The sequence below is a fragment of the Pseudophryne corroboree genome, chromosome 2, assembly GCF_028390025.1.
Source record: "Pseudophryne corroboree isolate aPseCor3 chromosome 2, aPseCor3.hap2, whole genome shotgun sequence".
Lineage (NCBI taxonomy): Eukaryota > Metazoa > Chordata > Amphibia > Anura > Myobatrachidae > Pseudophryne > Pseudophryne corroboree.
In genome coordinates this window covers 228820400-228848066 of record NC_086445.1, presented here as the reverse complement: position 1 = coordinate 228848066, position 27667 = coordinate 228820400, and the positions used below count along the sequence as shown (strand labels likewise).

The window sequence follows — 27667 nt, the reverse complement described above, 5'->3', positions numbered from 1 at the left end:
GGTACAAACAACTGTTCAGTAAACAATGGAGACTGTTCTCAACTGTGTCTTCCAACTTCTCCTACAACAAGATCGTGTATGTGCACTGCTGGGTATAGCCTCAAGAGTGGGCAGCAAACATGTGAGGGTGAGTACAGTGTTTATACGGTCATTTGCTTCATTGTACTGCACCTGTCCATATGGGATTGTGGAGTCTATGGGGGGTAATTCAGAGTTGATCGCAGAAGGAACTTTGTTAGCAGTTGGGCAAAACCATATGCACTGCAGGGGGGAGGCAGATATAACATGTGCAGAGAGAGTTAGATTTGGGTGGGGTGTGTTCAATCTGAAATCTAAATTGCAGTGTAAAAATAAAGCAGCCAGTATTTACCCTGCACAGAAACAAAATAACCCACCCAAATCTAACTCTCTCTGGAAATGTTACCCCCTATGTACTAAGCCTTGTAGAGAGCTAAAGTGGCTGATATAAAGTACCAACCAACCAGCTCCTGTCATTTTTTAAACACCGCTTGTAACATGTACTTTATCTCCGTCCACTATCTCTCTCCAAGGCTCAGTACATAGACCCCTTTGTATCTAAATAAGAACTGAATATGTGTCTAGGCTGCACTGGCTAAATTCGATAACTTGTGGTAACACTGAAACGATGTTGGCAGCTGAAGATTAATATCTGGTCCGCCAATACAGCCTCTTACACAGTCATGATTGAAGGGATTTGTCTGAGGAGGTGCCCCAGGATGATTGGATGTGTGCGTGTGAGCTGCACTGGGGCATCCTCTTTGGCCAACTGCCCTGCTGCTTCTGGGTCCACCTGCCAACTATGATAAATGTGTAAATACAGAAGTCTGACATAATGCCCAATCTGCTATTGCAGGAGTTGGCTCCTTCTTGCTGTACTCTGTACATGAAGGCATACGAGGCATTCCTTTGGATCCATTGGATAAATCTGATGCTTTAGTTCCAGTATCTGGCACGTCCTTGGCAGTTGGCATGGACTTCCATGCAGGTAAGAATACCTCTGTTCCGTGACTTCATAAACCCATGTCCCTCACATGGATCTTTTCCACACCTTATCCAGAATCAATACACGTGCATTATCCCATATAATTTCTGGTGACCGATTATAGTAAAATATGGCTATTTAGCTATATGACCTTGTACTCTGCAGTGTGTTTCTGACATCAAAGGTTCTAGGTCCCTTTATAAATTATATTGGATCTTTTATTTTCTGGTTTGTTTTCTCAAGTATTTTTCTAAACTGGTGCTGGACTGCCTGGCAGATGACAGTGGGACCTGCCTGGAAATCTCTACGACACTGCTTGTAGCCATAAACCCCAAATACATACCTTCTGCTGCTGTTCTAGTATTGATCCTGTTAGGCACTCTTATACCTAGTGGTTACATACATTGGTCACATGTGGGTTTTGCAGAAGGCCATGGCAGAAGTAAGTCTCCTGTGCAGTCATCATTTCCTGGGCAGAATTGTATTTGTTATAGTTTTGCCTGTAGTGTTAATGTTTTCTATAAGCTACAACCATCAGTAAAGGTATACATATGTGTGATAACAAATTGGTCAATGCATTGTTTGTTTTCAGAGAATGACACAATCTACTGGGTGGACATGGGGCTTAGCACCATCAGTCGAGCTAAGCGAGACCAGACCTGGCGAGAGGATGTGGTTACAAATGGAATTGGCAGAGTTGAGGGCATTGCAGTAGACTGGATAGCGGGTGAGAATAAATACTTTCCAGATGAATGTTGTCCGTGTGTCATTGCATTGCGAAATCATCGGCATAATATGATGATTTCACAATGGTCATTTTCTTACCACTTTTATAGTCTATTACACTGCATTAGGCATTTGGAGAACTTGATTTAAATTCATCAGGACTTTGCGCTGGTGAATCTCCCTGTTTGATTTCTCAATGTTATACGTACCAGTTCAGACCAGTGCCATGATAAGCCAGTATGAAATATCTATAGCTGTCATGAGTAATTTTGTTCAAGCTGCAACACATAATTCAGCATCGCCAACACCCACACTTTGTAGGATATTTTCTACAGGGCCATGGATTAGTTATAGGGACAAAAAAAAATTATCCTATGGATTTTGCCAGTGCCACATGCACAGGTCATGGGGGGTGTGCCGTGCTACAACCAATAGAAGCGGCAAATGGCATTTTGGTATTTAATGAGGATGTAATATGCTCCTAGGATATGTTGGTACATGTATCAGTGTATTCTCCATTGCAAAAGTAATTAGTTGCATACATGTGTATGAAGTAAACAGCGCATTTATTGCTATGGCAGGAAACACCACTTATTTTGTTTTTAATGCACAAATTGGAGCTGAAATGTTAATTTATAGGCTTAGGATAAAGTATTTAAAATGGTCCTAAAGCTTTGACTACATAGCAGGAATCCACTTCAGAGATTTTATAGTGTTTGAGAATAATTGTCAGAAGCCCTGACGTCTTTCCTGTGTGACCTTCACCATTTGAGAGAGACTCTGCTCATCCTGCTTCCTGGCATTGCAAACTACTAATCCTTGTGAATTCTGAAAATGGCTGTCCTAAAGGCATGATTTCATAATATGGTGATTAGATGAATCAGGAAGAGGGTTGAAATAATAATAATAATAATAATAATAAAAAAAAAAACACTGACTCTTAAGTTCTTAAATACTCCTACCTACAGTCAGCAGTAATTCCTCAGTGCACCCACCACCTGCTGCATTTATTCCACAGGCAATATCTACTGGACAGATCAAGGCTTTGATGTCATTGAGGTGGCTCGTCTAAATGGTTCCTTCCGTTATGTTGTGATATCAAAAGGTCTGGACAAGCCACGAGCCATCACTGTTCATCCCGAGAAAGGGTAAAGGATACTTCTATTCGCATTGCACTGTTTTTTAGGCTTTCTGTAGCAGTGTGCTTCCCTTAATTCTTATAAACCCATTTTATGTGGTGTTTTTTTGTATTTTTATATGCAGGTATCTGTTTTGGACTGAATGGGGTCAATTTCCTCGTATTGAGAGGTCTTTCCTAGATGGCAGTGGGAGGATTATCCTAGTAGATGTCAGTATCAGTTGGCCCAATGGAGTTTCCATAGATTATGAGGTACGACTATTAATCCTACAAGAGTTTATAGATTCAGAATTTATAATACAGCTATTATGAGTTACATTGTTACTGCAGGGTCCTGACAGCTAGCTAAGTATTTCCAGTGTCTTATTGCTTAGTGTATATTGACTATATTGTATAGATATAGTTAGCATGTTATGATTTTCTTATTGACAATAAGCATATTGTCCCCAGAGGGACGTCTATCTAATCTTTCTATGTTTTCTAGAGCACTGGTAACCACTCTATCACGTAATATTGTTGGTTGCCGTTTATTTGTTTATATGCAGCGTGAGTCAGATACAAGTGTAACTGGTAGTAGCAGATGAAATGTCTGGCCATGATTGCAGTGAATCAATAGATCAGTCCTGCTATTCTACATGGAGGTCATAATTACAGTATATCAATATATTAATCCTATCACTTTACCGGTTGCCAAATTATTGTATCAATTGGTTAAGTGCAGCAAGGTCAGTTGAAAATGGTACGTTTTTATACAAAACCGCTCTGAGAAGAGGTGCCATATTGTGCTACATAAGCTCTGCCCGCTCACAATATACTTGTTAGTGTGGCATGCCATTATTTTATGTGAACGTTACTCCGTTTGTAGCCTCCATTCCCTGTGTTGATCACATGCACAATAAGGAATAGCTGGTCACAGATGGACCAGCAGGACACATACTCTGATCAGATGCTTCGCTAGTGTAGGTTAGCAGTCCTGTATTCTCAGCGCACTGCATCAATAAATGGTTCCTGTTGACCCGTTAATTCCCGGTTTTACTCTGGTTAGCGGAAGTGGTGGAGTCTCCCACTCTTAAGCATTCTAAATATTTCTGGATGTTTGTATTCAGTGAGCTTTTCACTTTCTCTCCACTGCTTGTCCTGCAGGAAGGAAAGCTGTACTGGTGTGATGCTCGTACTGATAAGATTGAGAGGATTGACCTTGAGACAGGGAAGAACAGAGAGGTGGTGTTGTCTAACAACAATATGGACATGTTCTCCGTGTCTGTCTTTGAAGATTACATCTACTGGAGTGATAGGTGAGAGCTTGCACATATAACGTACCCTGAGTATTTTTGTTTGTTCACTTTGTCAGGCATGTATCTCCAGTACTGTGAGCAGGTTATGTTTATATCTCTGCATGTGTATATTCACTCTCTAAAGATTGCCTCCAGTAATAATATTTAGAGAGTACCCTATACAATAAAATAAAATTAAAGACGTTTAAGGGCCTTTCTGCATCAGATTTTGAGTATTTTACAGTAATAGATAGTTCAGCTCCAGTAGTTTACTTATTTAGTTCCTAATCCTCAGCCTCCCCACTAAACCCACAGTCACCACCCTACTCTCTAAACCCACAGTCTGCTGATTAATTTGATAATGTGACATCTGTGTTCGACTGAGTGTGAATCTATATATAAAGCGCTACAATGCAGCGGTTGCAGCTTTTTTTCCAAGCCAGGTTCCATTGTGCTATGTATACAGACTCAGTCGCACACAGATATACAAGTGTCATACAGTACATCAAATTAATTGTCAGTGTCTCCTGGAGCATCCTAGTCACATTGCTTTGCGACTAAGACGCATTGTGAGGAGATTATTTGGGTGTTTCTCCCAGTGTAAAAAATACATGATTACAAAATCTTATCTAGTGTCTGTTTCCTCCTATATGGATGCGGGTGTATTTCTACACGAAACTCCTGGGAAAGTCTCCACTTTCAAAGCATTGCAGTTTGCTTGATTCCATTCATGAACATTCAATAACAAACTACTCCAAGTGAGCTAAATTGTACCATCACTGTGACTGCTGCTCTGGTGGCTAAGAGATGAAGTCCTTAACCTGACCATACCTTTGATGATTGGAATTGGGCAATTATGATTATAGATACAGGCAGTGCCGTAACTAGACATTTTTGCGCTGTGTTGGGCCAGCGCGCGCCAAATATATGGTCATTAGAGTGAGAGCTTGGGGCTGAGGGCAATAGACGGCAGATGCTCTGCTGCAGACAGAGCGCACAGGGAAGCGGGAGTGGGAGCGGGAGGAGTGGCAATCAGCGGACCAGATGAGGAAATAGGCGGCCAGTCATTGTGTCTGTAGATGTTGCCCCCACAGGGCAAATGCGCACACCTAGTTACACACCTAGTTACGGCCCTGGTCGTTGTGGAGAGCAGTGAGTAAGGTTGAGTGTAGGGAAAAGTGAGGAAAGGTGAAGGGAGCAGTGAGGGTGGGTGAGTGTAAGGAGCAGTGAGGAAGAGTGTAGGGAGCAGTGAGTGAGGGGCGCAGAGAGGCGGGGTGTTGGGAGCAGTGAGAGTGAGTGTAGGGAGCAGTAAGGGAAGCAGAGAGATTGGGTGGGTGTAGGGAGCAATGAGGGAAGCAGAGAGAGAGTGGGTGTAGGGAGCAATAAGGGAAGCAGAGAGAGTGGGTGTAGGGAGCTGTGAGGGTGGGTGAGTGAGGGGAGCAGAGAGAGTGAGTGTAGGGAGCAGTGAGGGTGGGTGAGTGAGGGGAGCAGAGACAGTGGGTGTAGGAAGTAGTGAGGGTGGGTGAGTGAGGGGGGGAGCAGAGAGTGGGTTTAGATAGCGTGTAGGGAACAGTGAGGGACATCAGTGTGGAGCCACTGAGCCAAGTGTGTGTTCCCGCTGCCAGTTGTAACCTCCCCCCGCCTCTGTGACTTACCCCACGCTGCTTCGGTCCGCTCTTGCGCTGGACTCTTCCTACAGCTCCTAAAGTCACGTGTGCGCCGCTGCCGAGTGAAAGGCAGCGCTCCGGAGTTCTGAATGGTACAATAGGAAATCTGACAGCCGAGCTGACAGAAAGGGACAGGCCAGCTGCGGCCGAGAGGGTAGGCAACGGCAGACAGATTCAAGCGAGCACGGGTGCTGGCCGCCATGGCCGCTTTGCGCAGGAGGCAGCGGGGAAGAGAGTGTGCCCATTTGCGTTTACAGTGCCTATGCACTGTGGGCAGCGCACACTCAGCACACATGTAGTCACGGCCCTGGATACAAGGAGTCCAGTGCTGAAGGGCTGAAGACCTTCACTGCCTGTCCCAGGATCTGTGGTACCACACACAAGAAAACAATTGCAGATGCACACCCTAGAATACTAATCGGAACAACTGTTCTAAACTATGCAATCTAACATAGAGCAAAATGGAGACTTCTTCAGCTTGAATTAGCATCCCACCCACCTACCCAAGGGTGTTTTTAATTAACATGGATCTCTTGCATTTGGTGGTACTGTATGATGTTTTCAGGCGGTATTTGCCTGTGTCCATACAGGCAGTTGTAAGATAGGTCTCGGCTGTGATTCGCCATACTTACATTGTAGTAGGAAAACGTGTTCTTTACAATCCAATGCTCTATTACTGTATTCCAGATCAGTAAATGACTCTTGAGTGGGGTTGGGTACGGGATCCCGGGGGTCAAAATTCCAACGCTGGAATTCCGACCGTCAGGATGCCGGCAGGGGGGCAAACGGTTTGAAGCCCCTTGTGGGCTCGCCATGCTGCGGGTTTGGTGGCTTGCTTCGCTCGCCAAAGGTTCTATTCCCACTCCATGGGTGTTGTGGACACCCAGGAGTCGGAATAGCTGTGGCAGCACTGCCGGCTTTCTGGCGGTCGGGATTCCGACCGCCGGGATTCCAACTACATCCCCTTGAGTGTTGTACCATGATGATTCCACTCGCCACCTGTACTGAGCTGCCCTATTGCCTTTTTAGTCCATATAAGTTTTGGGTGTCATGTTGTGTAAGACAGTTGTTTTGGCATATTATCTCCATGGTACAGCTTTGAAAAATCCCCAGGGTCTAGGGTTCAACAACTGGGTACACTCAAGGTTTTTTGTACTTGCATTTTACTGGGCACTGCACCCCCAGTATTTGTGCGCCCTGATTCTCCTATTTAAGCTACTGTATCAGAAAGTTTAATGTTTTCCAGATATATTTTTCTTTTCTGGTCATGTGATGTGGGGCTTGTTTAGAAAAATGTCTAGCAGGTTGGGAATGTGAAAGTCTGAGGCATTAACAATGTAGAATATATAAATTGCCATTGCTCTGAACAAGACTTTGTTTCCAGGGCCCAGTGTCCCCGATGGATTCAGGAAGGCTTTAACATAAAAAATGACTGTTGCAAAGTATTAAGTTACTACAAATCTACAGAACAAGGGCATGCAAGGTTGACAGGTGCAAGCATGAGAGGGTAGATAGGATTCGGCTCCTGAGAGCTTAAACAATAATTTATTGAAGTTGATTCCTTTTTCTTCCCTAATCTTGTGCTTCCCATGACATATGCTCCTGCCCCTCTCCCAGGACTCATGCTAATGGCTCCATTAAACGAGGGAACAAGGACAACGCTACAGAATCTGTCTCTCTGCGAACTGGAATAGGAGTACAGCTCAAAGACATCAAAGTCTTCAACAAAGACCGCCAGAAGGGTATGTGCTGCATGGAGTGCCCGCACCATCAGAACACAGGATATACTATTCACTAATTTACAGCTGCTATTCTGGCATTTACATCACTGTACCATTGCTAGGACTCCTTCTCTAGCTATTACAGTTGAGCAGTATTGTTGTACCATTAAGCAACAACATACAATACTAGAGAGCACCGCTCTGAAACATGCAATGCCTTCTCAAAGACCATACGTAGGGAACCTTTGGCAGTCCTTATGTTGCTGATTCCATATGATGTGAGATGATTAGCAGCAAGTGAAATTCATTTGAGTAAGGTCTTATTATTGCCTACAGAAAACTATCACTGAGGGTGGTCTGAAATGAAAGCTGCATTACAGTCTAAGTAAATATTTCCTTAGCGTGGTCCTTCCCATTATCTTGGCTAGGGCTCTGGCAGGTACTGCATTCAGCTGTTTTTCTCAAGGCTCTGCAAAATCTGTAATACACCAGCATTAAATGTCTCTAGAAGAGGTGTGAGGGTGGGAGGAGCACTCACAAGCTGCAACCTCTTGATTGCTGCTTATGATTAGGCTGGCCATGCCACCTCTTTACTGATATTTGGCCTGGCTGTCAGTGAAAATGAGGAAAAGGGCTGCCTTGTATATTTTTGAGGTGATAAAGTTAGACTTGTGGACTGTACAAAAAATTATTCCGTTTCGTATAAGGTTGCGTTAAGTTTCTGTATGTATTAACCACTCAGCTGACTATTGTTTCCCACGAAACCGCTCACAAATTGTCGTGTTTTTTAATTACTTAGCAAAGTTTAAAAATTATTTTTAATTAATCATCCCTCCCCCCGATTCTAAAATTACTTCCCATCCACCACTGGAAACAGACGGTGGTCTTAAATACTAATAACAGTACCTCCCACACCTCCTTAGGGGTCTATTCAATTGAAGTTGGAATTGCCGTCAAGTCGGAAAGACGACAGTTTCTGGCTTTTTTAGGTCGAATCAGGATTTGACCTATTCAAATGAGTTGCCGTTTTTCCGACTTGTTGGAAAACGCGTGAATCGGCGGATTAGCCGCGGATCCACGTGTTTTGTTGGATTAGCGGGCAGTTCCGACGGGTTTTTTGGCCCGTTTTCGACAATGCTGATCCGACTTTAAAAAAAAAGTCAGATTGGCATTGTTGGAAACGGGCAAAAACTTGTCGGAAATGCCCGCTAATTGAATACTGAACTGTCGGATCCTTTCCGTTGGAGAGTATGCGACAGGCATTGGATTGACCCCTTAGTAGTAAAATAAACTCCCCACGCAGAGATTAGCCAGGTAATGGACTCCTGGCTTCGGTTGCATCACGTGACCAAGCCAGGCAAGGGGTTAAATAAGGGAAATAAAGTTTTTTATCTGGAGCAATTTTGGAGTGATAAATTTGTGTTTCAATTAACAGGAACAAATGTATGTGCTGATAACAATGGTGGTTGCCAACAATTGTGCCTCTACCGAGGTGGAGGACAACGCACCTGTGCCTGTGCCCATGGAATGCTTGCAGAAAATGGACTGAGCTGCAGGGAGTATGACGGTTACCTCTTGTATTCAGAAAGGACCATTTTAAAAAGTATACATTTATCAGATGAAAGCAGCCTCAATGCGCCTGTCAAACCCTTTGAAGATCATGAACACATGAAGAATGTTATTGCTCTAGCATTTGACTATCAGAGCAGTGACAAAGGAGGAACACGCATCTTCTACAGTGATATCCACTTTGGGAACATCCAACAGATCAACAATGATGGCACTGGACGAAAGACAGTCGTGGAGAGTAAGATCTTTGTTCTTCTTATATATACTGTATACTGTTCCCTTGCCAGTTGTTTAACTCCAGGTCCTTTCCTGTTCAGCCAGTCTCTCACTAGGCTAGCTAGGACTGAATCTCTGTAGCTGCATAGAAGCTGATGATCTACAGGCTGTCTCCATCTCCCAGACATTTGTCCATTTCATTATTGACAGAATTTATATGAGTTTAGAGAAATTTGGAACTGCTGCATTTATTTAGGGGGATCTGCTGGCATTTAAGGCAACTGATTTCTCAGACAGAGGGTTGTCTATCCCTAGAGACACTGGAAACCAAACAGATTCCTCCTCCTCCTAATAAAAGCCCCTTCTTATCCCATTCTTCTAAGCTCTTTTTCTAGTGACCTGCATAAAAGATGGGCAGAGGGCATGTTGTCGGCATTTCTGTATTCATTTAACTATTTTTGTACTTTTTTGTACAGGAACAGCCTCCAATTTTTTTTCTCCAAAAATCTCCCCTTAAATATGTGTTCAGTCACACCCTTTGCACTCCCACCTCTTTATTTAGCTTCAGTCACTGGATAAAGAAGGCTGTTCTCCTCTAGAGTGTTTTTACTTTGTGCCAAAAGTATTGTGCATTCAGTCATGCTTCAGCAAGCAGCATAGACCGGAAGAAAGTTTCCGTAAAGGTTTTTGTCACTACAATGAGCTGAACATCTGCAACCTTTTACACCTAAATAAATGTCAGGTGTCTAAGTCTAAAGAGTATGAATGTGTCTTTGTGAAGAAAACGGATGGGGAATAAAATACATATTAAGAAAATAGAACCCCCAAGTACTTACCAGGAATATCTTTCCCTTGTAACAGATGTAGGTTCGGTGGAAGGGCTGGCTTATCATCGGGCCTGGGACACCTTGTACTGGACCAGTTACACCACTTCTACAATCACACGCCACACTGTTGACCAAAAACGTTTTGGGGCTTTTGAGCGAGAAACTGTTGTCACTATGTCTGGAGATGATCATCCACGTGCCTTTGTTTTGGATGAATGTCAGAAGTAGGTGGTATTTTTTTTGGCCATGTTTTGTATTGCTTTAGCAGAGAGTCACAATGGAATGTGACTCTTCAGAAACGTTTTCTATTTTTTTTTTTTTTCAATTGTTTTACTATTTTATTATTTTAATTGATTCTAAGGCCCATATATAACAGGCTGCTGGTTTTCTGGTCCCAGCATGATGTCTGTGAGATAGCCACTTGATTTAAAGTGGCAAACCAGTTTTTAAACAAAATAAAGTTGGTTCTGCTTTAATACTTATTGGGGGAGTTGATTGCAGCAGGAACTTTGTTAGCAGTTGGGCAAAACCATGTGCCCTGCAGGGGAGGCAGATATAACATGTGCAGAGAGAGTTAGATTTGGGTGGGGTGTGTTCAATCTGCAATCTAAATTGCAGTGTAAAAATAAAGCAGCCAGTATTTACCCTGCACAGAAACAAAATAACCCACCCAAATCTAACTCTCTCTGCACATGTTATATCTGCCTCCCCTGCAGTGCACATGGTTTTGCCCAACTGCTAACAAAGTTCCTGCTGCGATCAACTTGGAATTACCCCCTATGCTCCTTTAAATTTAGCAGACAAAAAAATCTCACCAAAATGACGTCGGTACCAGGAAACAGCAGCCTGTTACATATAAGCCCAAATATCTTTGTGTCTTTTGTTGTGATGCAAATACAATTTCTCTGTAGTAGTAAAGAGTCCCTCGTCTATCTTTGGCAGCTTCATGTTTTGGACCAACTGGAATGAGCAGCACCCCAGTATTATGCGGGCAACACTTACAGGCAGCAATGTGCTTATCATTATTGATCGTGACATCCGCACCCCCAATGGACTTGCAATAGATCACAGAGCTGAGAAACTGTACTTCTCCGATGCCACTCTTGACAAGATTGAGCGCTGCGAATATGACGGCACCAATAGACATGTGAGTGACCTTTAGTAAAACATAAAATTAAACCAAATACAGTATTTTTAGGTATTTGTAATCAGGGGCGTATCTACCCATTGGCCAGGATGGCACTCGCCAGGGGCGCCAGGCAAGGAGGGGGCGCCGCCTGGCAGTGTCATCCATGGCCAGGGGGTAGAATCCAGTAGTACTGTCAGACTTGGTGACTGTCTGTTAGTGCCAGCGTCAGGTGGCAGCGCACTGCACCTCACTTGTAATCAGACTTAACATAAACTACAGCTCCCAGCATTCCTTGTTGCCAGGAGCTGTAGTGCTGTGCAGCTGGACACCGGCGCCGGCAGTAACAGACAATCACAAGGTACAATCCGGATTAAGGGAGGGGAGGGGTGGCACAAGACTGCACTGCACGGCATTGACCTACGGGAAGTGGACGGAGTGGAAACAGGGGGGCGGGGCTACGCGACACTTAGTCAGTAAGTGCCCTGCCAGGTAACCCAGCAGCATGAAGGAGAGGGGGAGAGAACAAGGAGCTACTAAAGTACATGCATTGAGTGTACCCTGTCTGTGAAGTGAGGGGGTAAACACTATATACTGTCTGTATGTGTGTCTGTGACTGCATTTATGTATGTGACTATATGTGTATGTATGTTTGTGTGTGTTTAAGTGTCTACTGTATTTATGTGTGTATTAGTGTGTGATTATGTATGTGAATAAGTGTGTAACTACAGTATATATGTATGTGACTGTATATACGTGTGCATGTGTGTGACTATTTGTATATACTGCATGTGTGACTGTACAGTATATCATATGTACTGTATGTGTTTTGTGTGACAGTATGTATGCAAGTGTATATGTGTGTGCCTATGGGCGGTATCAGATGTATTAATGGCAGTGGGGGTTATTCGGTAAGGATTGCAGATTCTGCTAAAAAGCAGAATCTGCAATCCTTTCTACTGCATGCTGGGGGATGCTCATCCATCGCAGGGCAAGGCTGTCCAGCATGCTGAATGGCCTGCTCAGCGACTGCAGCTGCAATTTAATTGTGGTCGCAGCAACTGTGGTCCACCGCCATTTTTCACATAGGGGTGGCTGCGTGTGATGTCACTCAGCCGCCCCGTAAATGCAGACGGCCTGTCCCCATTTTCCCCATGCCGCCCCCGTAATGGTCCATCACTGCCCCCGCCCTCCCTGCGAACGCCTCTGCCTGTCAATCAGGCAGAGGTGTTTACAGCCAATGTGATCCAATCGACGAAGCGCTGAGAACAGAGATATTGCAGTAGCATCCCTGAATGCGGTTTGACCGCTTTCCACTTATAAAAATAGAAATATATTTACTAGCACTGGCCATGCCCCTTCCCCACAAGACCACACCCTTTTTGATACACCCTCCTTATTTCAAATATGGGGGGAGGGTACCAGCCCTTACTTTGCCAGGGGTGCTCGAACCCTTAGATACACCCGTTTGTAATTGTAGTATAATTATATATGCCAAATGAAGATTTTTATCATATGCAAATGTGGGTTTGGTGTTTTTAGCCCACTGGGTGCTAGGGTATGAATGTAGTACGTACAATATATTTAAAAGAGTACTAGATTTTTTTTTATTATATATATATATATATATATATATATATATATATATATATATATATATATATATATATATATATATATATATATATATATATATATATATATATATATATATATATATATATATATTTCTCTAACGTCCTAAGTGGATGCTGGGGACTCCGTCAGGACCATGGGGAATAGTGGCTCCGCAGGAGACAGGGCACAAAAATAAAGCTTTAGGATTAGGTGGTGTGTACTGGCTCCTCCCCCTATGACCCTCCTCCAAGCCTCAGTTAGGTTTTTGTGCCCGTCCGAGCAGGGTGCAATCTAGGTGGCTCTCCTAAAGAGCTGCTTAGAAAAAGTTTTTAGGTTTTTTATTTTCAGTGAGTCCTGCTGGCAACAGGCTCACTGCATCGAGGGACTTAGGGGAGAGAATTTCAACTCACCTGCGTGCAGGATGGATTGGATTCTTAGGCTACTGGACACCATTAGCTCCAGAGGGAGTCGGAACACAGGTCTCACCCTGGGGTTCGTCCCGGAGCCGCGCCACCGACCCCCCTTACAGATGCTGAAGATTGAAGGTCCGGAAACAGGCGGCAGAAGGCTCTTCAGTCTTCATGAAGGTAGCGCACAGCACTGCAGCTGTGCGCCATTGTTGTCACACACTTCACACCAAGCGGTCACGGAGGGTGCAGGGCGCTGCTGGGGGCGCCCTGGGCAGCAATATTTAATACCTTTATGGCAAAAGAATACATCACATATAGCCATTGAGGCTATATGTATGTATTTAACCCATGCCAGATATCTAAAACTCCGGGAGAAAAGCCCGCCGAAATAGGGGGCGGAGCTTATTCTCCTCAGCACACAGCGCCATTTTCCTGCTCAGCTCCGCTGTGAGGAAGGCTCCCAGGACTCTCCCCTGCACTGCACTACAGAAACAGGGTAAAACAGAGAGGGGGGGCATTTTTTTTGGCGATATTTTGATATATTTAAGCTGCTATAAAGAACAACACTTATATAAGGTTGTTCCCATATATATTATAGCGCTTGGGTGTGTGCTGGCAAACTCTCCCTCTGTCTCCCCAAAGGGCTAGTGGGGTCCTGTCTTCGATAAGAGCATTCCCTGTGTGTCTGCTGTGTGTCGGTACGTGTGTGTCGACATGTATGAGGACGATGTTGGTGTGGAGGCAGAGCAATTGCCGATAATGGTGATGTCACCCCCCAGGGAGTTGACACCGGAATGGATGGCTTTGTTTATGGAATTACGTGATAATGTCAGCACATTACAAAAATCAGTTGACGACATGAGACGGCCGGCAAACCGGTTAGTACCTGCCCAGGCGTCTCAGACACCGTCAGGGGCTGTAAAGCGCCCTTTACCTCAGTCGGTCGACACAGACCCAGACACAGACACTGAATCTAGTGTCGACGGTGATGAAACAAACGTATTTTCAAGTAGGGCCACACGTTATATGATCACGGCAATGAAGGAGGCTTTGCATATCTCTGATACTGCAAGTACCACAAAAAGGGGTATTATGTGGGGGGTGAAAAAACTACCTGTAGTTTTTCCTGAATCAGAGGAATTAAATGATGTATGTGATGAAGCGTGGGTTAACCCAGATAGAAAAATGCTAATTTCAAAAAAGTTATTAGCATTATACCCTTTCCCGCCAGAGGTTAGGGCGCGCTGGGAAACACCCCCTAGGGTGGATAAGGCGCTCACACGCTTATCAAAACAAGTGGCGTTACCGTCTCCTGATACGGCCGCCCTCAGGGATCCAGCTGATAGGAGAATGGAAACTACCCTAAAAAGTATATACACACATACTGGTGTTATACTGCGACCAGCCATCGCCTCAGCCTGGATGTGCAGTGCTGGGGTCGTCTGGTTGGATTCCCTGACTGAAAATATTGATACCCTGGATAGGGACAGTATTTTATTGACTATAGAGCAATTAAAGGATGCTTTCCTTTATATGCGAGATGCTCAGAGAGATATTTGCACTCTGGCATCGAGAGTAAATGCGATGTCCATATCTGCCAGAAGGAGTTTATGGACGCGACAGTGGTCAGGTGATGCGGATTCCAAACGACATATGGAAGTATTGCCGTATAAAGGGGAGGAATTATTTGGCGTCGGTCTATCGGATCTGGTGGCCACGGCAACTGCCGGAAAATCCACCTTTTTACCTCAGACCCCCTCCCAACAGAAAAAGACACCGTCTTTTCAGCCGCAGTCCTTTCGGTCCTATAAGAACAAGCGGACAAAAGGACAGTCATATCTGCCTCGGGGCAGAGGAAGGGGTAAGAGAGGGCAGCAAGCAGCCCCTGCCCAGGAACAGAAGCCCTCCCAGGGTTCTGCAAAGCCCTCAGCATGACGCTGGGGCCTTACAAGCGGACTCAGGAGCGGTGGGGGGTCGACTCAAGAATTTCAGCGCACAGTGGGCTTGCTCACAGGTGGACCCCTGGATTCTGCAGGTAGTATCTCAGGGTTACAGGTTGGAATTCGAGAAGTCTCCCCCTCGCCGGTTCCTAAAGTCTGCTTTGCCAACGTCTCCCTCAGACAGGGCGACGGTATTGGAAGCCATTCACAAGCTGTTTTCTCAGCAGGTGATAGTCAAGGTACCCCTCCTACAACAGGGAAAGGGGTATTACTCCACGCTATTTGTGGTACCGAAGCCGGACGGCTCGGTAAGACCTATTCTAAATCTGAAATCTTTGAACCTGTACATACAAAAATTCAAGTTCAAGATGGAGTCACTCAGAGCAGTGATAGCGAATCTGGAAGAAGGGGACTTTATGGTGTCCCTGGACATAAAGGATGCTTACCTACATGTCCCAATTTGCCCTTCACATCAAGGGTACCTCAGGTTCGTGGTGCAAAACTGTCATTATCAGTTTCAGACGCTGCCGTTTGGATTGTCCACGGCACCTCGGGTCTTTACCAAGGTAATGGCCGAAATGATGATTCTTCTGCGAAGAAGAGGCGTATTAATTATCCCTTACTTGGACGATCTCCTGATAAGGGCAAGGTCCAGAGAACAGCTGGAGGACGGAGTAGCACTAACCCAACTAGTGCTGCAACAACACGGGTGGATTCTGAATTTTCCAAAATCTCAGTTGACCCCGACGACACGTCTGCTGTTCCTGGGAATGATTCTGGACACGGTTCAGAAAAAGGTGTTTCTTCCGGAGGAGAAAGCCAGGGAGTTATCCGAACTTGTCAGGAACCTCCTAAAACCAGGGAAAGTGTCTGTGCATCAATGCACAAGAGTCCTGGGAAAGATGGTGGCTTCTTACGAAGCGATTCCATTCGGCAGATTCCACGCACGAACTTTTCAGTGGGATCTGCTGGACAAATGGTCCGGATCGCATCTGCAGATGCATCAGCGGATAACCTTATCGCCACGGACAAGGGTGTCTCTTCTGTGGTGGTTGCAGAGTGCTCATCTGTTAGAGGGCCGCAGATTCGGCATACAGGACTGGGTCCTGGTGACCACGGATGCCAGTCTGAGAGGCTGGGGAGCGGTCACACAGGGAAGAAACTTCCAGGGAGTATGGTCAAGCCTGGAGATGTCTCTTCACATAAATATACTGGAGCTAAGAGCGATTTACAATGCTCTAAGTCTGGCAAAACCCCTGCTTCAGGGTCAGCCGGTGTTGATCCAGTCGGACAACATCACGGCAGTCGCCCACGTAAACAGACAGGGCGGCACAAGAAGCAGGACAGCAATGGCAGAAGCTGCAAGGATTCTTCGCTGGGCGGAAGATCATGTGATAGCACTGTCAGCAGTATTCATTCCGGGAGTGGACAACTGGGAAGCAGACTTCCTCAGCAGACACGGTCTACACCCGGGAGAGTGGGGACTTCATCCAGAAGTCTTCCACATGATTGTGAACCGTTGGGAAAAACCAATGGTGGATATGATGGCGTCCCGCCTCAACAAAAAACTGGACAGGTATTGCGCCAGGTCAAGAGACCCTCAGGCAATAGCTGTGGACGCTCTGGTAACACCGTGGGTGTTCCAGTCAGTGTATGTGTTCCCTCCTCTGCCTCTCATACCAAAGGTACTGAGAATTATACGGCAAAAGGGAGTAAGAACGATACTAGTGGCTCCGGATTGGCCAAGAAGAACTTGGTACCCGGAACTTCAAGAGATGCTCACGGAGGATCCGTGGCCTCTACCTCTAAGACCGGACCTGCTTCAGCAGGGACCGTGTCTATTCCAAGACTTACCGCGGCTGCGTTTGACGGCATGGCGGTTGAACGCCGAATTCTAAGGGAAAAAGGCATTCCGGAAGAGGTCATTCCTACACTGGTAAAAGCCAGGAAGGAGGTGACTGCACAACATTATCACCGCATTTGGAGAAAGTGTGTTGCGTGGTGTGAGGCCAGGAAGGCCCCCACGGAGGAATTTCAACTGGGTCGATTCCTACATTTCCTGCAAACAGGATTGTCTATGGGCCTCAAATTGGGGTCCATTAAGGTTCAAATTTCGGCCCTGTCGATTTTCTTCCAGAAAGAATTGGCTTCAGTTCCTGAAGTCCAGACTTTTGTAAAAGGAGTACTACATATACAGCCCCCGGTTGTGCCCCCAGTGGCACCGTGGGATCTTAATGTAGTCTTGGATTTTCTCAAATCCCATTGGTTTGAGCCGCTCAAATCGGTGGAGTTGAAGTATCTTACATGGAAAGTAACCATGCTACTGGCCCTGGCTTCAGCCAGGAGAGTATCAGAATTGGCGGCTTTATCATATAAGAGCCCATATCTGATTTTCCATACGGACAGGGCAGAACTGCGGACACGTCCTCATTTTCTGCCTAAGGTGGTGTCAGCGTTTCACCTGAACCAGCCTATTGTGGTGCCTGCGGCTACTAACGATTTGGAGGATTCCAAGTTGTTGGACGTGGTCCGGGCATTGAAAATATATATTTCAAGAACGGCGGGAGTCAGAAAGTCTGACTCACTGTTTATATTGTATGCACCCAACAAGATGGGTGCTCCTGCTTCTAAGCAGACGATTGCTCGTTGGATTTGTAGCACAATTCAACTTGCACATTCTGTGGCAGGCTTGCCACAACCTAAATCTGTCAAGGCCCATTCCACAAGGAAAGTGGGCTCATCCTGGGCGGCTGCCCGGGGGGTCTCGGCATTACAACTCTGCCGAGCTGCTACTTGGTCAGGGGCAAACACATTTGCAAAATTCTACAAATTTGATACCCTGGCTGAGGAGGACCTTGAGTTCTCTCATTCGGTGCTGCAGAGTCATCCGCACTCTCCCGCCCGTTTGGGAACTTTGGTATAATCCCCATGGTCCTGACGGAGTCCCCAGCATCCACTTAGGACGTTAGAGAAAATAAGAATTTACTTACCGATAATTCTATTTCTCGTAGTCCGTAGTGGATGCTGGGCGCCCATCCCAAGTGCGGATTGTCTGCAATACTTGTACATAGTTATTGTTACAAACAAATTCGGGTTGTTATTGTTGTGAGCCGTCTGTTCAGAGGCTCCTACGTTTGTCATACTGTTAACTGGGTTCAGATCACAAGTTATACGGTGTGATTGGTGTGGCTGGTATGAGTCTTACCCGGGATTCAATATCCTTCCTTATTGTGTACGCTCGTCCGGGCACAGTATCCTAACTGAGGCTTGGAGGAGGGTCATAGGGGGAGGAGCCAGTACACACCACCTAATCCTAAAGCTTTATTTTTGTGCCCTGTCTCCTGCGGAGCCGCTATTCCCCATGGTCCTGACGGAGTCCCCAGCATCCACTACGGACTACGAGAAATAGAATTATCGGTAAGTAAATTCTTATTATATATATATATATATATATATATATATATATATATATATATAACAAAATATGACACATACACTGATTAAAACATAAAGGCATATAAAACAATAGGGTGATAGGCATACACCCAAATGATGGTGAATAGAAAATATCAAAAAACAAAGTCAATTGGTCTCAAAATGATGCATACCCAGTGTGTGGGACTGGAGCCACTAAGTGTGAAAAAGCGGGGTGTGTCCACGGTGACACCCTGCTTTGCTCTAAAGTTTTTTTACTGGTAGCAGTCCTTCCTAGTGGTGCCGCCAACGTGTTTCACGCTCCTGGCTCTTTATCACAGCTTTTTCACACCTAGTGGTTTAAATCCCACATACACTGTATGCATCATTTTTTTGACCTGTTGACGCTTTGTTTTTTGTCTTTTGATATCTTCTATTCACCATCATTTGGGTGTATGCCCACAACCCTATTGTTTTATATGTGTTTATGTTTTAATCAGTGTATATGTCATACTTTGTTATATTAAAAAAAATCTAGTACTCTTTCAAATATATTGTACTCCATTCATACCCAGCGCCCAGTGGGCTGAAAACACCAAACCCACAATCGCATATCTATAAAATAGGGAAAATCCCCAGTGTTTCAGACCCCAGGCAACAAAGGGTACAGAACACTTTGGATTCCCACAAACCACATCCATTGTCCCAGATTTTTATTATATGCCTCTTACAAGTAGGATAAATAATTTTATAATTTGACTGTGACACTGAGAATTATCTATCCGTTGCATTGCAAATGTGCTTTACTGTCATTTTTCTTTTAGTGTAAACTTTTCTCCAGAGCTGTTTGTTCTTGCAGTCTTCCCCCTATTAGTGATAAAAGTTAAAGCTACATACTTTTCTCCTTACTGCGTTGCCTTTCCATATCAATCCTAACATGCTGTATTATATTGTTGTATAAATGTGTTTCAGTGGATATTAAAGTCTGACCCAGTGCACCCCTTCGGCCTAGCTGTGTACGGTGATTACATCTTTTGGACTGACTGGGTGAGGCGTGCTGTTCAGCGGGCAAACAAATATGATGGTTCCGACCTGAAACTCCTTAGAGGCGATATTCCACAGCAACCCATGGGCATCATTGCTGTAGCAAATGATACAAACAGCTGTAAGTATAAAGTCATTATATCAACCCTGACATGCAGGGACACAAATATTAAAAGTACAGTCAAAGAGGCTTTGTGCCACAATTGAAGTATATTATGGGCATCTCAGTGGTATAAGCCGATATCAGATATTGGTCAGTAAGTACAGTAAAATGTCAGTTGTCCAAAATTAATCTATGGGAACCTAAATTATTTTAAATGATACTTTAAACAATATTTTGTTTTTGTATTGTACAATTCAATGTTTGTTTTTTTTTATTCATTTTTTTTGTTTCATGCAGTGATAATATACTATCTTATTTGATGGTTTAAACTAAAAACAAAACAAAAAACCTTTGTATAGTAAACACCAAAAAAATGTAAATGTATAGTTTAATATCTGTCTAATTATCCAAACTACTCTTAGGGGTCTATTTACTAATACTTGGATGGAGATAAAGTGGACGGAGATAAAGTACCAGCCAGTCCGCTCCTAACTGCCATGTTACAAGCTGTGTTTGAAAAAATGACAGTTAGGAGCTGGTTGGCTTGGACTTTAACTCCAGTCACTTTATCTCCATCCAGGGATTAGTAAATAGACCCCTTAGTTCAAGATAGTATATATAATCGAAGTCCTGTGAGACTTGCCATGGGAATTTTCTCGAAAGAAAATTATATAATAATATTCTAGTGGCTGTAACTGTTTCAATTTATATCGCAACTTCTTTTTGGTTTTTGTTTTTCATTCTATCAAAAAGTCTTGAAAATCCCAGTGTTTTTGTATTTGTTTGTTTTTTGTTTTTTTTTACTTTTTGTGCTATTTTGTTGAATTGGTGTGGGAAAAAAAAGGGCCGGGTTGAGCACCGAGTTGAACACAAGATGGCCATAAGGAAATAAATGCGTACAATCGTTCATATGCACCGTTGTGCTACCGCCCCCTATGTGATACACGTCACCATTCAGGTGCACTAGTACAGAAGAAAAAAGGTGCATTTAAACTTCCATCCAACTCTGCATAAGCAGCAATACCATCTACACACCCACTCTAAACTTTACTTACATGCAGGGCCATGGAACTACAGATCCAGGTCTCCACATAAGAATAGGGTCAGTCATCATGATAGCACCAGCTGGCCACAAGGTCTGCCATAAATGAGAAGTATTGAAGTTGTATCTCTTTTCTCCTCACCAAATGATGCAATGTTTTTACGTTTACATTTTTAGGTAGACATTGGGTCTCGTAGTGTAGGGCAGGGGTGGCCAGACTTTTGGAGCAGACGATCTACTTTTGAAAACTGAAAAGCTTTAGTGATCTACATGGGTGGGACATTTGGCACTTGCCCGACAAGGGGGGCATGGCATAACAAAAAGGGGACGTGACCTCACTGCACGGTGTAATTAAACATTGGCCTCCACAGTATTAAATACATTGCCCAACACAGAAAAAAAACCTCTCACATTGCTCCCACACAGGAAAAACCTCAAACACATTGCCCTCACAGTAGAAAAAAGAATGTCCACCACAAAAAATTAAACCTATATTAAATTGCTTTAGCTCCCTCCCCTCTTCCCCATATAACATAAACACTACCTCCAGATGCGGCTCCTGCACTTGCAGATAGTGTGTTGTGATCAGTCCACAGATGTACTTGGTGCTGTAGGGAGCCTATGTGCTGGTGCGTGCACCAGGCGGTACAGCAGCTCCCCATGGCACTCTGCACACTCTGTAACAAGCAGATAGACCAGGCAGTCAAACTGAAGCAGCGGCGGCGGGCTCCTAACAGCACACGGCCGACATCATGACGTCACTGGTGCGCTGCACTACTGGGAGCTGGGATTCTGAGGACCCGGATGCCGTATCAGGTTTATTTCAGTTAAGTTGGTCACGATCTACCGGCGGATGCTTCGCAAGCTGCTGGTAGATCTACCAGTAGCTCGCAAATGACTTTTTGGCCAGGTCTGATGTAGGGGGTATGCACGCCCACACAACACTGGTCACTACTCCGGATTCTCATAATAAGAGCTTGAACATTTTTAGCCCATGTGGCCCTAAATTGAGCACTGCGTGCCATTATGGGAGTGTGATCACGTCTCCCTTTACACATACATGCAGCACAAGGGGAGTAGTTAGGTGCGAGTTCCCTATTATGGAGGTTTCCAAGTTTGTATGGTGATTGGGGAGAAGATCCCTGTGAGATCTGAGGTGATTGGAGTTGAGGGAACTTTTTTGGTGGCAATTGGCAGTATGTCACTGTCCCCAACAGTTTCCAGGTGCATGGTGTCCAGCATGCACGCATTAGACTGACACCATACAGGGCTAACTAATAGATTGGCCTATTATTTTAAGTGCAGTTCACTCATTACTAGTTTTCGTAACCATTAATGGGGGCAAATACTGGTATACAATAGAGTTTGTATTCATAGTGGAGGGACAGTATCATTAGAAGCGATCTTCCTGACTTGCCCTCACAGCACACAGGAGTATTCTATTCTCAAGTTGTGATGTGACATTTCTAATACTTCACTTTTTCTTTGTCTCTTTCCCAAGGTGAATTATCACCATGTAATAACAACAACAGTTTTTGTCAAGACCTGTGTCTTCTCACTGCGGATGGGAGGGTGAACTGCTCCTGCAGAGGTGATAGGATTCTGCAAGAAGATTTCACATGCAAAGGTAGAACATTTTATTTATAGCATGCTAAAACATTCCCCTTGGTAAGTAAAGTGACTCAATATAATACAAATTATAAGTTTGCAAAATGTTTGTTTGTGGATGGTCATATCTTTTGAAGTCTGGAGGTTTGACTTGGTTCTGTAGCTTAAATCTGAGGGTATCTGTAAATTTTCAGCAAACGCAGATTTTTAATTTCAGTACTTACTCTTATCATCATTTTAGGGGACTCTGGAACACAGAGCCATAGATGCTTCATGCTGGAGATTGGGCACTTTAACTTTAGCAACAGCAGTCTGCACTTCCTTCCCTCCCTCTGGGAAATCAGCTTTTTCAACGTGCTTATTCTTAGGCTGACATTGGCAGCAGATTGTTCAAATAGGTTTTTTTTTCTACACTTTTTTTTTTTTTTGTTTTGTTTCTTTTCTTTGTGAATCTGTTTTGCCGAATGTGTATAGCAGGCTGAGTTGGTAAAATTGCCAGGATCACTGCCTGCCCACTTTCACCAGGGAAGGGTCTCTGTGTTGGTAACCCCATGCCACTAGTGTCATCAGGTACCAGGAGCTGTCCTCTGATGTCACACTGGAGTCTTGGTGATTTAGTAAATATATCTCCCCTGAGTGGGTATTTAGTTGTGGCCAGCCATGTGTTCAGTATGTGCAATGTCCCTGGTGCTCAAGAAAGGGGGGTTCAGGTGTGGGGTGTGTGGCTATCTTTTGGTGCAGCCCTAAACTAGGCACATGGAGGCAGATGTGGCAGTTCTGGATGAAAGATAACCCTGGTGCTGGTCTCTTGGAGACCTTGGAGAGTTGTTATCCCTATCTGAAATGCTGCCTAATAGCCAGTCAGGTGCTGTCATTACGCGCAGTATATAATGCAGGTGGCTAGCATCCACACTTGCCTACAGGGGGTTTCACTGAAATGGCAGAGCTAACCTGGGTGGAAACCGTGGCCCAGTCTGTTGCTGAGCTTACACAGCTCACTGCACTTCCCTTGTGGACCATGCTGTCTGCGGAAGCCCTGGAATGCAGCCCTTACCTTTTTTTTTTTTTTTTTTTTTCCCCTCTCTTTTTTGTTTTTTTTTTGGGGGGGGGGGGGATACGAGGGCTTGACCAGGTGCCTCACCAAGCTAGCCAGCATGGCCGCAATGCTTGGTGGAGCTGTATAGGTTGTTGTCAAGATTACACCTTGGAAGGATCATGCAGCTAAACCTTGAACGCATCAGATGTCTGCTGTACTTTTAGTCTTGGGATGAATCAGACTCTAAGGGGTAAAATTACTAAGGTGGGAGTTCTATTTCAGATGGGATGTTGCCCATAGCAACCAATCAGATTCTACTTCTCGTTTATCTAGCACCTTCTGGAAGATAATACCTGGAATCTGGTTGCTATGGGCAACATCCATCTTAAATAGAACTCCCATCTTAGTAAATTTAACCCTAAGTGTTCCTTACAGGAGTAAAGGGAGGTTGCTGAACCTGATTCAAAGCGTGAGGTTTTCTTGTACTTTGACCAGGATTCCAATAGAAAGCAGAGTAGAGGATTTTTGGAGTAATTTGGCAAGCTCTAAATATTCAGAGCAGCAAGAATATTATGTTCCCATCAAATTGCTGTTTAATAAGAATAAATAAATACTTTCCTTCCCCTCAGTTGGAGTCCATAGCCAAATGTGATAGGAGGTTCCAGCTCTAATGCAGGTTGCAAACAGTTTACCCTCTCCACTGCAATGATGCCGTAAATTCGGTGTTCTAAGGGCAAGTTTTTGGTAGAACTGCAGAGCAGCAGGAGGCGTGGCCACGGCGGTGAGGGAGTAAGCAGCGGATCCCGGGAGCTCCCCGATTTTATATATCCTGCACCTATCCTGTGTCCCTCCGGAGCGTCTACCCCCCGGTGCTGGTCCCCCCTCACCTCCGAGCAGCGGCGGGCACCTTTGTCCGGGGTCTCTGGGCGCTGTCTGACCGCGGCGGACGACTTCCGGCTTTGAGGCCTGTGACTCCTCCGGACCCCCCGGCCTCGAGTTTGGCGCTCCCGGCCGCGCGGCTACAGGACCCTCTTGACGGACGGACGAACGGGCGGGCGACGCTGGCTGACGCTGGGCACACTGCAGGGGACACTGAAAGCCCTCCTGCCCTCCCGTACCTGGCTGATGAGGACCTGAGACTCCTGACTACACAATAAGGCACAGGTACTCCAGTGAAGGGGTGAAGTGATTAAAAGCCCGGTGGCCATTTTGGGTGCAGTTCAATAGACAGTCTCAGCACACAGACACCCCTGCCTACCCTGCAAGGACTGCATGCACACTGCAACTCAATGCACTCTTGTGTTACATTAATAATTCATAGTGTGACACACACTAATACTCTGCTTCTACCTGGAATTTGCTGCAGGACATTCTCCCCTCAATAACATCAATATCATATACTATTTTTTATTTTTTACACAAAGCCTGTGCTCTTGTCCATTGATATTTGGAACCAAAGATCCTTCCCGGCTTTAAAAGCATACAGCCTGCTGTCTCCTAATTATACTTTATACTACAACTCTGCTCGGAGGAGTGGGTGACCGACATCTGTCAATATGGTTGGGGGAGGCCGGAGTGCGGCCGCGGCCAAACTGGAAAGATTTACTAGGCAACCCAACCCCAAGGGGTCATCGGCTCCACCTCAGGGTGCCTCTCCAACACACTCAAGCTCCCCTCCAGCGTCTATCACCAACTCCCCAATGACAGCGGAGGCGCCGTCTATCCAGCAGGTGTTGGAAGCTATAGCGGGCAGTGAGCAGCGTCTCTCCGATAAGATGGAAAAGGTGCAGTGCGACCTCTCCTTACTACGACAAGATGTTCAACGTATACGTGAGAGAGTGGGTGAGGCGGAGACGCGTGTTTCCAACTTGGAGGATGTGTGTGGCCCCCTTAAGCAATCCGTGTCCGCAGTGACCCAGCAGGTCTCATCTCTCCAAACCAAGCTCCTAGACATGGAGGGTCGACTGCGCAGAAACAATGTCCGATTTGTGGGTCTGCCAGAGAGAGAGGAGGGCTCGCAGCCGGAGGACTTCCTCGAATCCTGGCTCAAAGAGATATATGGGGCTGAGTCCTTTACGGCACAATTCACGGTGGAGCGAGCGCACAGGATACCATCTCGGCCATTACCTCCTGGTGCCCCTCCTCGCACCTTCATCGCCAAATTCCTGCACTATAAGGATCGTGACTCGGTCCTCCGCCTTGGCCGCACAAAGGGCCCATTGGTCCGCAACGGAGTCAGAGTGTCGGCCTTCCCGGACTTTGCCGCGGACGTTCAGAAGGACAGGGCCCAGTTTATGCCTATCAAGCGACGCCTGCGGGACCTCAACCTCTCATACTCCATGCTGTTTCCCTCTCGGCTCCGAGTGGTGGCGGATGGGGAGACCAAGTTTTTTAATTCTCCTAGAGAGGCGGCCCAGTGGCTGGACGGATATGCGCCGGGTGCTCGTCAGCTAGCTCCGGACTGATTCCCCGCGCTGAAGATGCCGGGATCTTGACCACCGGAGGAGACGACCACAATTCGGGGAGCCCCCCACCTTTTGCATTGGTGGCTCAAGACTTTTCCATGTTCAGGTGCTACTGGTTTAGAGGGTTTAGGTTAAGTTGAGAATCTGGGCCTTCTTAGCATTTGGTAGTTGGATTTGGCGTTTTGGGATATAAGTATGCCGGAGTTCGGGGTGGTGTACGGGGAGGGGAGGGATGGTTGGGAAGCTGCTAGTTGCGGCTCTTCTTGTTGTTTTTGGTTTCTTTTCTTTAGTTTATTATTTTTCATATCTATGTTTTCTCTAAAACTGGGATGTTTGATATACCAGATATTGTGGCTTATAACGCAGAGCTCCTATGAGATATATGTCGCTATGGCTAATGGTGCTGATGTTTGGATATATATTGTGCGATGTCTATCCGTGTGGTACATAGAATATACCTGGGGTCATGAGTAACTTGAAATTCCTGGCATGGAATGTCCGGGGACTAAATAACAAAATCAAACGTTCTTTGGTTCTAAATATGATTAAGAAATATGACCCGGACATTGCATGCCTCAGCGAGACCCACTTGCAGGGAAATAGGTTGCTATCTCTGAGACGGGCCTGGGTGGGATGGGCTTATCATGCCTCTCATTCCTCCTTCTCCAGGGGAGTGTCTGTTCTGATTAAGAAAACGGTGCAATTTGAGTTAATATCGGTCAAAACTGACACGTATGGCAAATTTGTGTTTCTGGAATGCAAACTAAGTTCCCAGCCATATTACATCTTAGCAGTGTATGTCCCCCCTCCTTTTTCATACGCTGTACTGCAGCAAGCTGCATCTTTTATAGCTTCCTCAATATTTATATGCAGGCTGATAGGACAGGTGGCCTCCTGGCCCGGCTGATACATCAGGATCGCCCTGGGACTGTAATTACACAAATGTCCGATGGGGATGGGTCCTTTGTTGACACCACACCGGACATTGCGCAGCTATTCCGATCCTACTACACCAAAGTTTACAGTTCACAATTGACGTTCTCCACTATGGATCTCTCCTACTATTTGGCGGGTATCTCGCTACCAGTGCTCCCCCCCGAGGCCCGTGAGGCACTGGAAGCACCCTTGACGCTCGCGGAGGTGACTGCGGCTATTGGTATGTCTCCCAATGGCAAGGCCCCGGGGTGTGACGGAATTCCCTCAGAAGTATACAAAACTCACGTTGATTTTTTCGGGCCCAGGCTCCATGCCTTATTCTTAGATATATTTTCCAATAACGAACTTCCCCCCTCTATGTCAGAGGCAATTATAATAGTGATCCCGAAGCCCGGTAAAGACCCTAGGTCTCCGGATTCCTATAGACCGATATCCCTAATCCCTAATCCCCACCGACGCCAAGATCCTGGCAAAGATATTGGCAGTACGACTTAAAACGACTTAATACAGTGATCACCTCCCTCATTCATCCAGATCAGACTGGTTTCATGCCTGGGAAGTCCACATCTATCAACCTACGTAGACTGTATACCATTTTACAACTCCCACGTGACTTCCCTTCTGACTCGGCTGTGGTCTCGCTGGACGCGGCCAAGGCCTTTGACAGTATTGAATGGGCCTATTTATGGGAGGTGATGTCTTGTATGGGCTTTGGGCCCAACTATATCAGATGGACTAAATTATTGTACCAGCATCCGAGTGCCAGGATCTTGGTGAATGGTTAT

At 45.4% G+C, this 27667-nt stretch overlaps 1 protein-coding gene across 5 annotated transcripts in view; it reads left to right on the top strand.

The window, feature by feature from the left end:
- Positions 1–27667, top strand: part of LRP1 (LDL receptor related protein 1) — a 486645-nt gene that overhangs the window by 379036 nt on the left and 79942 nt on the right. For all 5 annotated transcript variants that reach the window (XM_063952427.1, XM_063952428.1, XM_063952429.1 and 2 more), the window contains 12 exons: positions 2–127; positions 875–1006; positions 1596–1730; positions 2748–2877; positions 2993–3119; positions 4011–4162; positions 7426–7550; positions 8965–9336; positions 10176–10365; positions 11084–11288; positions 19621–19813; positions 22339–22464. In XM_063952427.1, coding sequence (XP_063808497.1) covers positions 2–127; positions 875–1006; positions 1596–1730; positions 2748–2877; positions 2993–3119; positions 4011–4162; positions 7426–7550; positions 8965–9336; positions 10176–10365; positions 11084–11288; positions 19621–19813; positions 22339–22464 — 2013 coding nt within the window. The remainder of the gene's footprint in view (position 1; positions 128–874; positions 1007–1595; positions 1731–2747; positions 2878–2992; positions 3120–4010; positions 4163–7425; positions 7551–8964; positions 9337–10175; positions 10366–11083; positions 11289–19620; positions 19814–22338; positions 22465–27667) is intronic.